This window comes from Salarias fasciatus, chromosome 6 (assembly GCF_902148845.1).
Source record: "Salarias fasciatus chromosome 6, fSalaFa1.1, whole genome shotgun sequence".
In the NCBI taxonomy this organism is placed as follows: domain Eukaryota; kingdom Metazoa; phylum Chordata; class Actinopteri; order Blenniiformes; family Blenniidae; genus Salarias; species Salarias fasciatus.
In genome coordinates, this window is record NC_043750.1 from 18,606,324 (window position 1) to 18,619,364 (window position 13,041).

Here is a 13,041-nt window from a genome sequence, read left to right on the forward strand (position 1 = left end):
AATTCATAGCAAAAAAAGATTTCACTGGCCTTGATGAGACTGCTGCATTGTTCTTTGGGATGTTAGATTTCTTTTCAGATTTAATATCTTGAACTCCTTCATACCTAAGTGTGTTCTGCTCTCTTGCATATCCTTACTCTGTTATATAACTCCGATGCTCTCCCTTCAGCAGCAAAAGGCAGAATATAGTGGCTGAATGTAAAAATCCTGGGTTTATAGGTTAAAGATTAAAGGAGGAATATTCCATAAGGCTTTAGGATAGCTGCAACCTTCAAAGTAGTCCATCAGATTGTGGTTTTCTTTGAAGGTTGAAATGTGTGTCATAATTTATCTGTAACACTTTAATGTTGCATTAATTACAGTGATGAGGATGTGGTCAATACTGATATATGGCTTGTGGGAGCTGCTTTGGCCCCTTAAACAGTATATCCATAGATTAAACTCACCCTCTCACCGTTCTAAGGTGGTACTTGAGGGTTCTCCGCAATATCACCGCTGTTTCTGGGACATTGAGGCATCAGTGTTATTTTTTGTGGATGGTGCACCAGATGTGTAAAGCATTAAAAGAATTTTCATATTAAAATTTATCATTTACTTCATCCCAACAAACAAATTGAAGAAGTCAAAACAGTTTTACTAAAACACCTTTTAGTAACATCATTTATAATCATGCAGGTTTTCTATGTCATCACATTTGGTTTTCAGGACACTCAGACTCCTTCCCAAAATCCAAAAGACATCTAACCCTGAGGTGTGACCCTGTAGCGGAGCCAGAGTGGGGGCAAGGGGGCGGTTGCCCCAGGGCCCACAAGGTCATAGGGCCCCGTTTCATGTGATGTGTTTACATTTAATGAGAAGTAAATTATTATGATAAAATGTGCAGTGTGTGCGAGAAGGTATACGCATATGATTGTGGGATCCAATTTGCCAATTCTTACATTACCACTGTCCATGAATGCATCAGAGCTGTAAGCCAGCGCTGATTGGCTGTGCGGCATGAACGAGTTTTTTCTTTTGCACTTGATCTGAACTCTTTGGAGGGAAGTTAAACAGTATGCTAAACACTATGCTAGCCGCTAGCGGTACTACCCAAAACCTAACATCGGAGCCATTGGTGAGTCAGTGAAACCTTCAAAAATATTGTCTTAATCAGAATGCTGTGGTCTTAAACACCTGGATATTTGAATGTGCCTTGTGTTGTTCTCAACTATAAGAGACCACCGAGTCTATTTGTTTTTCTAATATACGTGAATTCCAAAAGATATAGATAGCTGTGTCTATATCTATCTGAATAGATTGTGTAATTTTAGACCAGCTGTGTTCGTTTTATCTTAAGCTGTATCAAAGATGGTACAGATTTAGCCAGTGACTTTTTAATCTGATATTTCAGCACCATGGACAGCGGACGCTCTGAGATTGACAGCTGTCACTCAGGCTGCATTTGTGTGTGTGTGTGTGTGTGTGTGTGTGTGTGTGTGTGTGTGTGTGTGTGTGTGTGTGTGTGTGCGCGTGCGCGCGTATGTGTATTTGTTCTTAAGAACAAATTTGTGAACTGGTTTGTGACTTTATTCTGCTTTCTGAGGCATGCTTGGCTCAATAAAAGTGAGCATTAGTGTGTTGTTTGACGGTAGGATGAGGGATTGTTTGAATGGTGAAATTACTATGGTAAGGGCCAGTCGAGAATGCTCCGCCCCCTCTGTACTGAGACCCTCTGGTGTGACCCAAACTGTCTGTGCAGGACTGTTCAGAACAGAACTGTTCTGTCTTTCTGTATCTGCCCTGTGATGGAGTGTGACCTGTCCAGGGTGCACCTTGCTGTTAAGACAATGTTAATTGTAATAAAGCACTATATTAATAATGGATGGAATCATAGATTGATGATAACAATAGTAAGAAATCTTTAAAACACACACACACACACACACACACACACACACACACACACACACACACACACACACACACACACACACACATTTTCACCCAATCAAAGAAAAACTTCCCTCTTAAGTTCCTGGGATAATTTAACTTGTTTGAGAGAGCGAGCTTTAAACCCTCTTTATCCAAAATATGGGCCTGTCAAACAGGAATGCATTTAGGGGCCAAATCCTGAACTAATAAAAGCTTGAAAACATTTCACACACTTTCCTTTCTGGCTGCAAATCAAAAAGAAAAAACTGTCTTGGCACAATGATGCATTAATGTACCAGATGTTTTTATGGTTAATCTTTCTATTTGCTTCCAGCAAGTGGAGGTGAGCTTCTGAAGACTTTTCAGATTCACATCTCAGCTCTTCTGCACTCACTGTTGAAGATCTCCGCTGATAATGATAATGAGTAAGATCAAAGTAAAATGCCAGGAGAGAATACTTTTATTTTTATGTTCTTTTTTTTTATTTGTGAGTCGTGGGAGCGAGGAGAGGGACCTTGTGAAGCTGATCCTGCTTTCTTGGGGCTTCCATCAGGTCACGTCCCACTGGGACCAAGAGGAGCCATGAAAGCCATGCAGCAATAGTCTGAGGCTGTTTCTCACTTTCTCATCACTGGTCTGAATCCACAGTAAGGACAGGTGCTCGACTAAAAACATAATGTCTTTGCTTCTTGATATGTTAGCCCAGTATTCTTTAGGTTTACAATGTAAATTATCTGGCAAAGCCTCATTATTGATCATAAACATCACTGTTACATGGGTTCTTACCAATCTCACCACTTTTGCATTACAGTGAGATTATCCCAGGTGAAAGTCCAGGCTTGGGGGGGTCATTCAGATCAGACCTCTTCTTCTGTTTTTTTCTTTTTGTTCTTTTAATTGATAATATAGTGTTCAGTGCTATGTCTTCACAGTGAGAAGGTCCTGGGTTCACCTCTGGGCCAGAATTGAGTGTGTGAAGTTTGGATTTTATCACTTTGTGTGCAAGGGTTTTGTCCAGATGCTCCGGTCTCCTCCCACAGTTCAAAAACAGGTATGCGAGGTTAACTGGAGAGCCAGGAGCTGCATATCAGTGAAAGTGTCTGTGAGTGTCTGTCTGTGCGTCCGGGATGTACCCTGCCTGCCTCCCCGCTCAGCCAGCTGGGATTGACTCCAGTGTGCAATGACAATAAACAGGATAAGGTGGTATAATGGATGGATGGGTTTTGTTTAATGCTTATAACCCCGTCTCTAATCCTGCTTCTTGGCATAAACCCTTTGTATGAATAATTCTATTTTTTTTTTCATCATGCTTCTAGGTTACAGGATTTTGTTGAAAAAAAATGTGGTTACAACAACTGTTTAATGCTGAAGTACTCAGTGAAATATGATTGTCTTCCGGTAATCTTCCGTCGTGATTAAACATGGCTTAAAAACATCCTTTACAGATGTTCTAATAAATATGTTTTTGTATATTCTACCCGATGATTTATTGTGAACAAAACTGTCAAAGACAGTCCAGTGTTGACATAAAACTGTTTCATGGTGATTTTTAAAACAGCAATATTTCCTTCTTTTTCAGAGTTCATGTGTGCGTCTGAGTTCAAAATGGTTATGAAACAATTTGTATTTTTTGAAAAGTTCAATCTTGTTTTCAGCAGCCTAAAAATCTTTAAATATTAAAAATGTTTTTTTTCTTAATGAGCAAAAAAAAAAAAAAAAAAGACCAAAATAGCGCACATCAAACTTCTGAATGACTTGAAATGAGTTGTCCATGGAAAAACTTACAGCAGCACATAAAATATTTGTATATATTCAAGCTACTTTTTCTGCATTAGCACTGCCTCATCCTGCCAAATCTGTCATTGTGTCATGCAAGCAAAAGAACTCAAAGATAAACTTTTCTTATGGCTATATGATGAATGTGCATTCGCAATAAGAGTTTCCACAGTGCCTGCCGTTTGTCAAGGTCCAGCAAACATTTGCAAAGATACTAATCTCATCACAAATCAAGCCAAGTACACTCAGTGAACGGGAACTTCACAGACATGATTTTTGGCTGTTTGTATAGTTCATCCTTGTGAAGAGGATTGGAACATTCTGATTCATTGAGGCTTTTAAAAGATACAAGAATTACATCTGATGTGTAAATAATATATCTATATGTACATTAGCATAGGCTATACATCTGTAGCTGATTATTCAAGCAATAAACTGGTTCATCAAGTTGATATTACAGCATAGTGCATTGTAGTCCTCTGTGTTTTTATTAAATTCTTTCAACAAAAGGGCCACTCATACCCCTCTTTCCCATAATCCTGATAAACCCATAATTTCTGGATTCTGGGGTCATGTAGCACTGACCTAGACCTGCTTTTGTGATGAGAGAAAAAAAATATTTTGCTTAATATTACTGAAATGCCTTTTGGATGTCACAGCAAGTTAAGGAACAGCTAATTGCTCATCTGATTTATTATGTTAGAAATGGTATCATTACTATTCGGCCAGCTGATTTGTATTGATGATTTCTGCTACAAATGATCGTGAGACGACAGATGAAAGTTCAAAAGACCTCATTTGTGAGTGCATAATAACAACATACAGTATCATTAACCCTGTTTGCACTGGCCATGGCCAGTTTTGCATGCATGAGTATCCAGGACTGTCCTGAGGCCAAAAGGCAAAAACAATGAGAAACACATAATTCTAACAATTACAACCCCTCCACACGCTTGTCTTTTTTAATCCTTCCAATTTAACTATACAAATCAGCATCATAAAGACAAGTTTTGCAAAAGAGGATAAAAACAGCAATGTCGATGCATGTTGTCAGATGTTGCATAATAAGGATGGCATGGGCACTGAAGCTGGAATAATTAGATGTTGTATGCCCCATTCACTCAGTGAAATCATACAAACATGAAATAATCACCAAGTGCATTTACAATACGCTCTTTGTCGGTATAATCAACATTTTCACCCTTTAATACCACTTCCATTTGTGGTACAACAATTCAGAGATACTGTTCGGCTGAGAAAGAACAATAAAAGAAAAATCAAGTCAAATCTTTCAAGACAGGCATGTTTTGCTCTCTAGCTGGGTTTTCTAGAATTACGAGGCACAGTGAAGGCAACACGGGTAGGCGGAGCCAGTATTGTCCAATAGGATGCAGCAGAGAGAGACACGTTGAAGAGTGGACGCAGCAGATATGTCAGCCTCCTGTGCATAGACAGCTACGGATAAATATTTGAGTTTACGTGACTTGGACACAGACTAAACTCCACAATGGTACGTATTCAGAGAAAAGGTAACAAAAACAAGCTGTCACGTCCCTCTCCGCTCTGCGTGACATGATATCCTGCTTTGTCCTGGTATCAATAACAGCTGCCTCGCACAGTTCCTCTTTTCCAGTCAGTTATTTAAAGTTTTGCGTCCTAATCTGGAAGCTGCTTGTTTTATAACCTGCCGGGTTTTTACTGTGTTGAACCAGGTTGTTGTTGACTCGAACACTGCGACCATTATTCGCCTCAAAGGTCCTCTGGAGTTGAGATGTCAGCTGGATAACACAGATGGTACGTTCACGGACCCTTTCTTTAACATCTTTGAACGTGAAGGTATTGAAGTTGAATGCCTCCACAGTCTCACAGGATTTCAGCTAAAGTTAAGCTGAACTGTCCTGAAGTCACAGTACTTATTTCAGGATTGTAGATGTCAGCAGGAATTCAGGGGATGTAGTTCAAACTCTGCAACAGTCTCAGTAATTCTCAAGCATAACTACGATTTTACACTATTTTGCCGAAAGTGTTTGGTCCTCTGCCTTCACGTGCATATGAACTTGAGTGACATCCCATAAACCAGTGGTTCTCAGCCTTTTTTCAGTGATATACCCCCCATAAATAAAATTGTAATTTAAGTACCCTCTCACCAGGGAAAAGCATTTTTGCTAAAGAGATGAAGACATAAAATACAGCACTATAATCAGTTTATGATTTATTAAATTTTATGACAGTGCAAATTAATTGATCATTTATAGGGGTCTTTGGAAAAAGATATAAAAATAACTAAGTCAAATAATGATTCATTTAAATAAAGATTTCCACTCATAGAAGTAATCATCACTATAAAGTGCCCTCTTTTGGGATTATAAACCATATGGATTCATGATCTTAATTATGAACATGTGGCACATGCCAGGTCAGGTCAAACCATCCTGGTGTGAGGGAAACTCTAGGTTTATTGTAATGAAATGGAAGTGCTGACTAGATATGAAATTAGTGTATGATGTTACATTAACATTTTATAAAGGATTTTTGAACCCCCTGGCATAACTTAAAGTACCCCCATTTTGGCAACCACTGCCATAAACCATAGGATGTAATAGATTGTCGTTCCACCGTTTGCATCTATAACAGCTTCAATTCTTCTAGGAAAGCTTTTTACAAGGTTTAGGATTGTGTTTATGGGGGTTTTGCCCATTCTTCTAGAAAGGCATTTGTGAGGTCCGACACTGATGTGGGAGGAAAAGGCCTGACTCACAGTCTCCACCCTAATTCATCATGGTGGACCATTTAGTGGAGAGGACATTTCATGGCTTGACTTACTGCACAGGTGGCTTTCAGTCACTGAACCATCCTGTAAATCACTGAGTTCCTGAGAACGACCCACTCTTTCAAAAATATTTGTAGAATTAGTCTGCATGCCTAGGTGCTTCATTTTATGCACCTGTGGCCATTGAGGTTATCCGAACACCTGAATTCAATGATTTCATTGGCTGAGCAAATACTTTGGGCAATATAGTGTATTTTGAAGTTACAGTTTTAGTCCAATTGGATGTTCATTAACACAACTGCACTCCTATCCATGTTTTGTAATGTTATGTCCTTTAGCACCAACCTTTTGATCCAGCTGACCAGCTAATGTAACAATCTTTCATGAAATAGTTGTTGCACATGATTTTTTGTTGTCCTGTGAAAAAAATACATGAGCTAATCGTCTGTGTCAAGGAAACCATGACAATAGCAGAGTGTCAGATAAAATGCTTAGAAATTTGATTTAACAGTATATAACAGTTTCAGGGCAGTGAAAGTAACTGACTTTTTTTTTCTTCTCTTACAGCACTGATGCGAAAGGTAATCTCAAGAACATTTGAGAGCCTTCGTTCACAGGTGAAATCCGAGTCCTGTGTTTTCGCCATCTGTGACAGTCCAGTTTTCATTTGGCCGAACAAATGTGTTCATGCAACACCTGATGAAATTACTCCAGATACATCGTGTGAGGATCTATACCCGTGGATACAGTAAGTTCTGTCTCAAAAAAAAGAAAATAAAGGCGGTTTAATGTGGATTTATTGAGTCTTTATCCAAAAAATGAATTAAAGCAGTGCATGTGTCTCTGGCAACTTGATGCAAAACTCCGACTATTATATTAAATCTCCATGATTCCTGAGAAAGTGATATCTGCTATACCTCTTGTCCTGAAGTGACAACTTAAAATGTTCTTTATTCGCCTGCATTTTGTTAGTTACCTAGAACTGTAAATGCATGTGTTCATAAGCTACTTCTACTGCTGGGATCCGTGGTTCTTGTGCTGGACCGTCCAACGAACTGTCCTCAACATTGTCCTAGGCTTTACTTCTTATTGTCTCATGCTAGCTGTTGCCAAAGCTGTCCGTCCCTGGGAGAGGGATCCCTCCATACTGTGGTTCTCCCCAAGATTTCTTCTTTTCCCACTGGGTTTTTGGAGTTTTTTCTTGCCGGATGTGAGGGTCGAAGGCGGTGGTTGCTTCGTTCTGTCTCGTTACTGTAAATATTGACATATTACCATTATGCTTATTCACTGTTTTTACTTTTACCGACAAATGTAACATCTTGAAGCCCTCTGAGGCAACTGTTGTTGTGATACTGGGCTATACAAAAATAAATTGATTGATTGATTGATTGAATTGAAGCTGCACTAGGATCAGAGTTTTCTATGCCTGTTGGAATCACTTGTTCAGTTGGAGTTGTGAGGTTTTCTGTGTAGTTACTTTCATCTTCATTATCTTCATCAGTTCACTTTTTCCTCATGTGTGTTTCTGTACACTGAAAGTTGATGTACATGAAATATGCTTGCCTTTTGCTTGGCTAAATTGTAATTTATTTTGTTATTTATTATTTATTGCAGGACAGATGAACAAGAGAGTGCTGGAAAGAGATCTGCAAAAAAGAAAATCAAAAAAAGCTTGTCACCAGTATGTACACACTCACTTTATGATCACAGCTATATTATGATTTTTTTGTTTTTTTTGGGGGGGAAGCCAGCGGTGGTAATAAGGCAACATCAAATCATAAAACAGAACTTTATAGCATGATACTAGTGACCTGCCAAAGTGTCGTCGGCCTGTTTTGCATCACCTGCTTTGTTCAACCTGTACTCATGGGTTGTTGGAGCTGATTCCAGCTGACTGTGGATGAAGGCAAGGTACAGCTGAACAGGTTGTAATCCAGATCCAGCACAGAGAAAATACAGAGAGAGGGTTCACATCCACAGGGACCTGTCTGTGCAGAGTTTGCATAGTCTGCTTTTGCATTTGTGGATTTCTTCAGGTACCCCTTTTTTTTTTCACCAAAGTAGAAAGTTATGCATTTTTAATTTCAGTGTTGACTCTTAAATTGCGCTCTTGTGTGAGTGTGTGTTGTGCCAATCCCTCTGTGTGTTCGCCCTCTGATGCACTGGCAACCTGTCCAGTGCATCCTGTGTTTGCACAGTCAGCTGCAATCAGTGGCTCTAAGGTTGATACAGTGGTATAAAAGGTGGGTGGATGGTTGTTATTGACAAGGCAATTGGATAAAGCACTTTTTTCTTTTTTTTAGGAGCTTTTGTTTTTGTCAACAGCTAATCTGCCTTTTTGTTACTTTTTGGAGCCCAGTCATCTTCTCAAGAGTTTACTGTTATTTGTCCTATATTCAAACAGAAACTATAGTTTAATAATATAAAATTGTGTTATTGCAATAATGCTTTTCTACACTACATTACATTCACACCATCTGGGATTTGAATCACTGATGTATAAGTGGGGAAAAAAAAAGTCAAAATGTGCCCTGCCCTTGCCCATAGCTGGAATCGACTCCAGCACCCATGACCCTGCGCAGGATGGAGCAGGATGGATAACATACCATTAACTTTATTTATAAAGCACTTTAAAATAACCACAGAGAACCAAAGTGCTGCACAAGAGAATAAATAAAATGTAAAAGTGCACAATTCACATGTTACATAAAATAGATAAATGGATTGGGATGAGCCTTCAGTTAGCGGACCATTACCGCTGAGGGATGACATTTTATTTCATTTCTTTCTTTGTGTGCCAGCCTGATTTTATTCATGGCTCATGGCTTACTTGGTAGATGAATTATTTAGTAATGTCAGAAAAATGGGGTGAAAAGCCTTTCATACTTCTCTGCAGCATTTAAGTCCATATTTTCACCAGTCTTTATTCCTTTTCTTCCACTGTCCAAAACCCAGTGATAGTGAGTAAAAATTGCTGCTCTAGCATTCAGTTTATCCTTCATCAATTTCTTATCCACCCCACATGGGAATTAAACCCACCTAGTGTACTGGACCAGTGCATTATCCATTAAGAAACTGGGACACTTCAAGAATCAAGAATGTTGCTACATCAGTTTTGACAGATAAAACAGCAAAAATGTAAACTCACAGTATTTAAAATGTTAAACAGATAATGGCTTCAATATTGAAGTATGTGCAAATATATTTTCAGCTGCTCTTCTGACCAACTGTTTTAGGTTTATTTTGTCTTCATGTTGTCTGTGTGCTTTTGTTTAATGTAAATTCCTACTGTTCATTCAGAGTGTCCTCAACTTTCACCTGATGATGGAAGTGACCAGGCCTGGCCCACTGTCAGCCCCGATTCTCAGCAAAACCGTGAAGAAATCCCACTTCCTGACTGCGACTCTTCCCATGGACTGTGTTGTCCATACCAGCTGCAGTGACACGCTCAGAGAGTATGTCCTGTCATTCAAATCAACATGGTGTCATTCCAGTCTTTTGAAATCATCAGACTTTCTATTGATTCGCAGGCACTGAACAGAGCTTGCCTCTATTTTGCAGTGCCTGTGAGAAACTGATGGAGGCGCTGATAAACCAACTGGGTGAAATGGAGAAAGTGATCCTGCAGCACATGAATGGGACGACAGTACTGGTCCCTGAGCCACTCCACTTCCTCCTCCCGGAGCCCAATGGACTGGTCACTGTGATTTTCCCAGCAGGAATGCCTGACAGCCAGCTAGAAACAAAACGTAGGGTAAGAACTTTAAATTGAACTTTTAAAAATCCTCAAACCTGGATGATCTCATTGTCAGCAGCATTATTGGGCTGAAGTGTAGAAAGTGAGCCGCACTTCAGTTCATCCACCGATTTGCTGATTTAAAACTGTAAAATCTTCTAAAATGACTGTCACTGAATGCTTTATGTAGATTTGAAAATGTGTTTTCTTTTGTCTGCTCAACATATTTGTTTTTGTTTGTGTAGGAGTTGCATAAGCAGTATGAGCTGCCAGAAGACAGGCCTTACTTCAGAAGAGCCAATGCTCACCACTTCCCCAATGAACCCTACAGAGATGGTTATCTCCGAAACCCTCATCTGAGTCTTACGCATCCAACTCTGGACAACGGAAAGGTGTGTCTCATTATCTGAAGTCAGCTCTCTCTTGTGAAAACAAATGTCATCTTTTAACTTGAATATCGTTTTTTTATAATCACATTTTTATCGTGGGTCTTTGTTCAAAGGTGTTCTTGGTCCAGGGGATCTACAGCTATCACCACTACATGCAGGATCGTATTGATGACAATGGCTGGGGCTGCGCGTATCGCTCCCTGCAGACCATCTGCTCCTGGTTCCAGCAGCAGGGGTATATAGAGCGCTCTGTGCCGACGCATAAGGAAATCCAACAGGTAGTCCACTGTAATTATGACATAAACATTTTTGTTTTTTGAAGTTTTGAATCTTCTGCATTCCCGTTTCTATAATGGCTTCTGTTCTCCAGGCTTTGGTGGTTGTTGGAGACAAGCAGCCCTCCTTTGTCGGGTCGCGTCAGTGGATTGGGTCCATTGAGGTTCAGGCTGTTCTGAACCAGCTCCTCAACGTCACTTCCAAGATCATGTTTGTGAGGTGTGGCTTGAATCCTGTTAGTTTTACAGTATGAAACATTTTGTTAGTGACCAAGTGTTATTTGAATTCTAATCTTTGTGTTCTTTATCAGTCAGGGATCTGAGCTGGCATCAAAAGGCAGAGAGCTGGCAAACCACTTTCTTACTGAAGGAACTCCCATCATGATCGGTGAGTTGAGTGCCAATAGTATTTATATACAGTTGACCATTTCTGGCGACTTTGATTCAAATTGAATTTTATATGCTTGAACTTAAGCAATACTTGAAAAACAGTCATTTTTAGTACTTTAGAAATTACCTTAATCTCATACCTTTCTAGCAACCTTTGTAAGCACAAGAGCAAACAGCTCTTCTTTTCGATATTGCTTGAAATACTGATTTGATATTCTGGAGATGTGATGCAAGATTGTTTAATTTTAGTCCATACATTTAAATTTACATGTATTTAATTTGTCAAGAGATTTGCTTTTCAACCCTTGAACCTATAATGTATTCATTAAAAGACGTTATAAAAAAACTCAGATTTTCCTGCTTGTTCAGAGTTTGGTGAGAGTTTGAAGTGAAGGACCTCTGTGTTGCAGGAGGGGGGGTGTTAGCTCACACAATCCTTGGTGTTGCATGGAGTGAGACCACAGGGCAGATCCGCTACCTCATCCTGGATCCTCATTACACAGGAGCAGAGGACTTACAGTTCATTACAGACAAGGTGACTGCAAAAAAACCACTTCACCAGCTGTGAACTGTGAACAAAGGTTTATGCACAGTTCTGACTTCAGTGGGTTTGTTGTTTGTTTTTCAGGGGTGGTGTGGATGGAAAGGACCAGAGTTTTGGGATCAAACGGCATATTATAACTTGTGTCTGCCTCAGAGGCCGAAGGTCATCTGAGATCTCCCAAAGTAGCGCTTTAAGCTTTTAAAAAATGCAGGTGAAAATGATTATCTTCTTGTTTTGTGTAAATGCAATGGAGTTTTGAAATGTATGTTTCTTGTTTCATGATGTTAAATCTTGTAATTTGCTTCAGTCCCACACAAATTAATTGGTTGCGATGACAGCAGAAATATTTGAACTGAAAATAGAAATCCAGTATGCACGTTTCTCTCTGTGCTTCACATCTGCAACTTTAATAAAGAGCAGTGAAATATATTGACTGTGCTTGTGTCATTTTCATAAGAATTGAAATTATTTTTTTAATGTCTTCATAATTTTTTTTAAATTACTGTCAGTCATATGATCCTAACACATGTTAAATACTGAACACGCTACATGCAGAAGTAAGTATTATCTTCTATTGCTGGTTCTACTTAAATTGTCCAACATAGCACAACTCAGAGACCTAGAGGGGAAAGATAATCACAGCAAGATCTTACAGCATAGAACAGAAGAGTTACGAGAAATTTTTTTGTTTCCAGCTAAGTTGTTTGTGAGTTTTGTGTATTAGACATTAAACTAATATTTATATAATGTTCTCAAACTTTTTAGAACTCAAAAAAAGAGAAGTTATTTCTACTTTTTTAATGGGATGATGGGATGTTCTTGACCCCTGAATGGAAATACGTTAGAAACCGCTGACTTAAGGTGATCTGGTTGAGTTTAGCTGGCAGAGAGTTCCACATGTTGTTTTAGGGAGAAACAGAAGAATCTTCTTAAAGCTTGCAATGAGAATAATGAGAATGTGGTTGTCTGTCTCTTTGCCTTCACCCTTAGTCAGCCAGGATTCTCTGTGACCCTGATCAGGGTAAAGTTTTATCGAAGAGGAGGGACTGATAGATGGGCCTTTGTGTTGTAGTTAAAAACAAGAATCACATGGAATTCGTATGGCTATATTGTGTCTTATTTTCTGCTATTCTGTGGTAAAGAATCACTTGGAATAGAATTCCAATAGAAAACAACATTTCACCACCGTAAATGTGGACTGAAGCCAGATCAACTGATGTTTTAATTGTATTTATTTGTTGTCTTATGTG

At 39.1% G+C, this 13,041-nt stretch overlaps 1 protein-coding gene across 1 annotated transcript; it reads left to right on the forward strand.

The window, feature by feature from the left end:
* Window positions 1–5,086: 5,086 nt before the first annotated feature.
* LOC115390043 (ufm1-specific protease 2-like) lies at window positions 5,087–12,220 on the forward strand. Its single transcript, XM_030093700.1, has 12 exons — window positions 5,087–5,197; window positions 5,400–5,481; window positions 7,025–7,205; window positions 8,072–8,138; window positions 9,758–9,912; window positions 10,019–10,211; window positions 10,439–10,585; window positions 10,696–10,860; window positions 10,953–11,077; window positions 11,169–11,245; window positions 11,658–11,782; window positions 11,876–12,220. Exons 1-12 carry the CDS (start codon window positions 5,195–5,197, stop codon window positions 11,960–11,962), a joined length of 1,407 nt encoding a protein of 468 aa, XP_029949560.1. The 5' UTR covers window positions 5,087–5,194; the 3' UTR covers window positions 11,963–12,220.
* Window positions 12,221–13,041: the final 821 nt, after the last annotated feature.

Coding starts and splice junctions, on each gene's coding strand:
- LOC115390043 (XM_030093700.1), top strand. Junction 8,139..9,757: donor TCAAAAAAAGCTTGTCACCA/GTATGTACACAC, acceptor CTGTTCATTCAG/AGTGTCCTCAACTTTCACCT. Junction 11,783..11,875: donor TACAGTTCATTACAGACAAG/GTGACTGCAAAA, acceptor TTTGTTTTTCAG/GGGTGGTGTGGATGGAAAGG.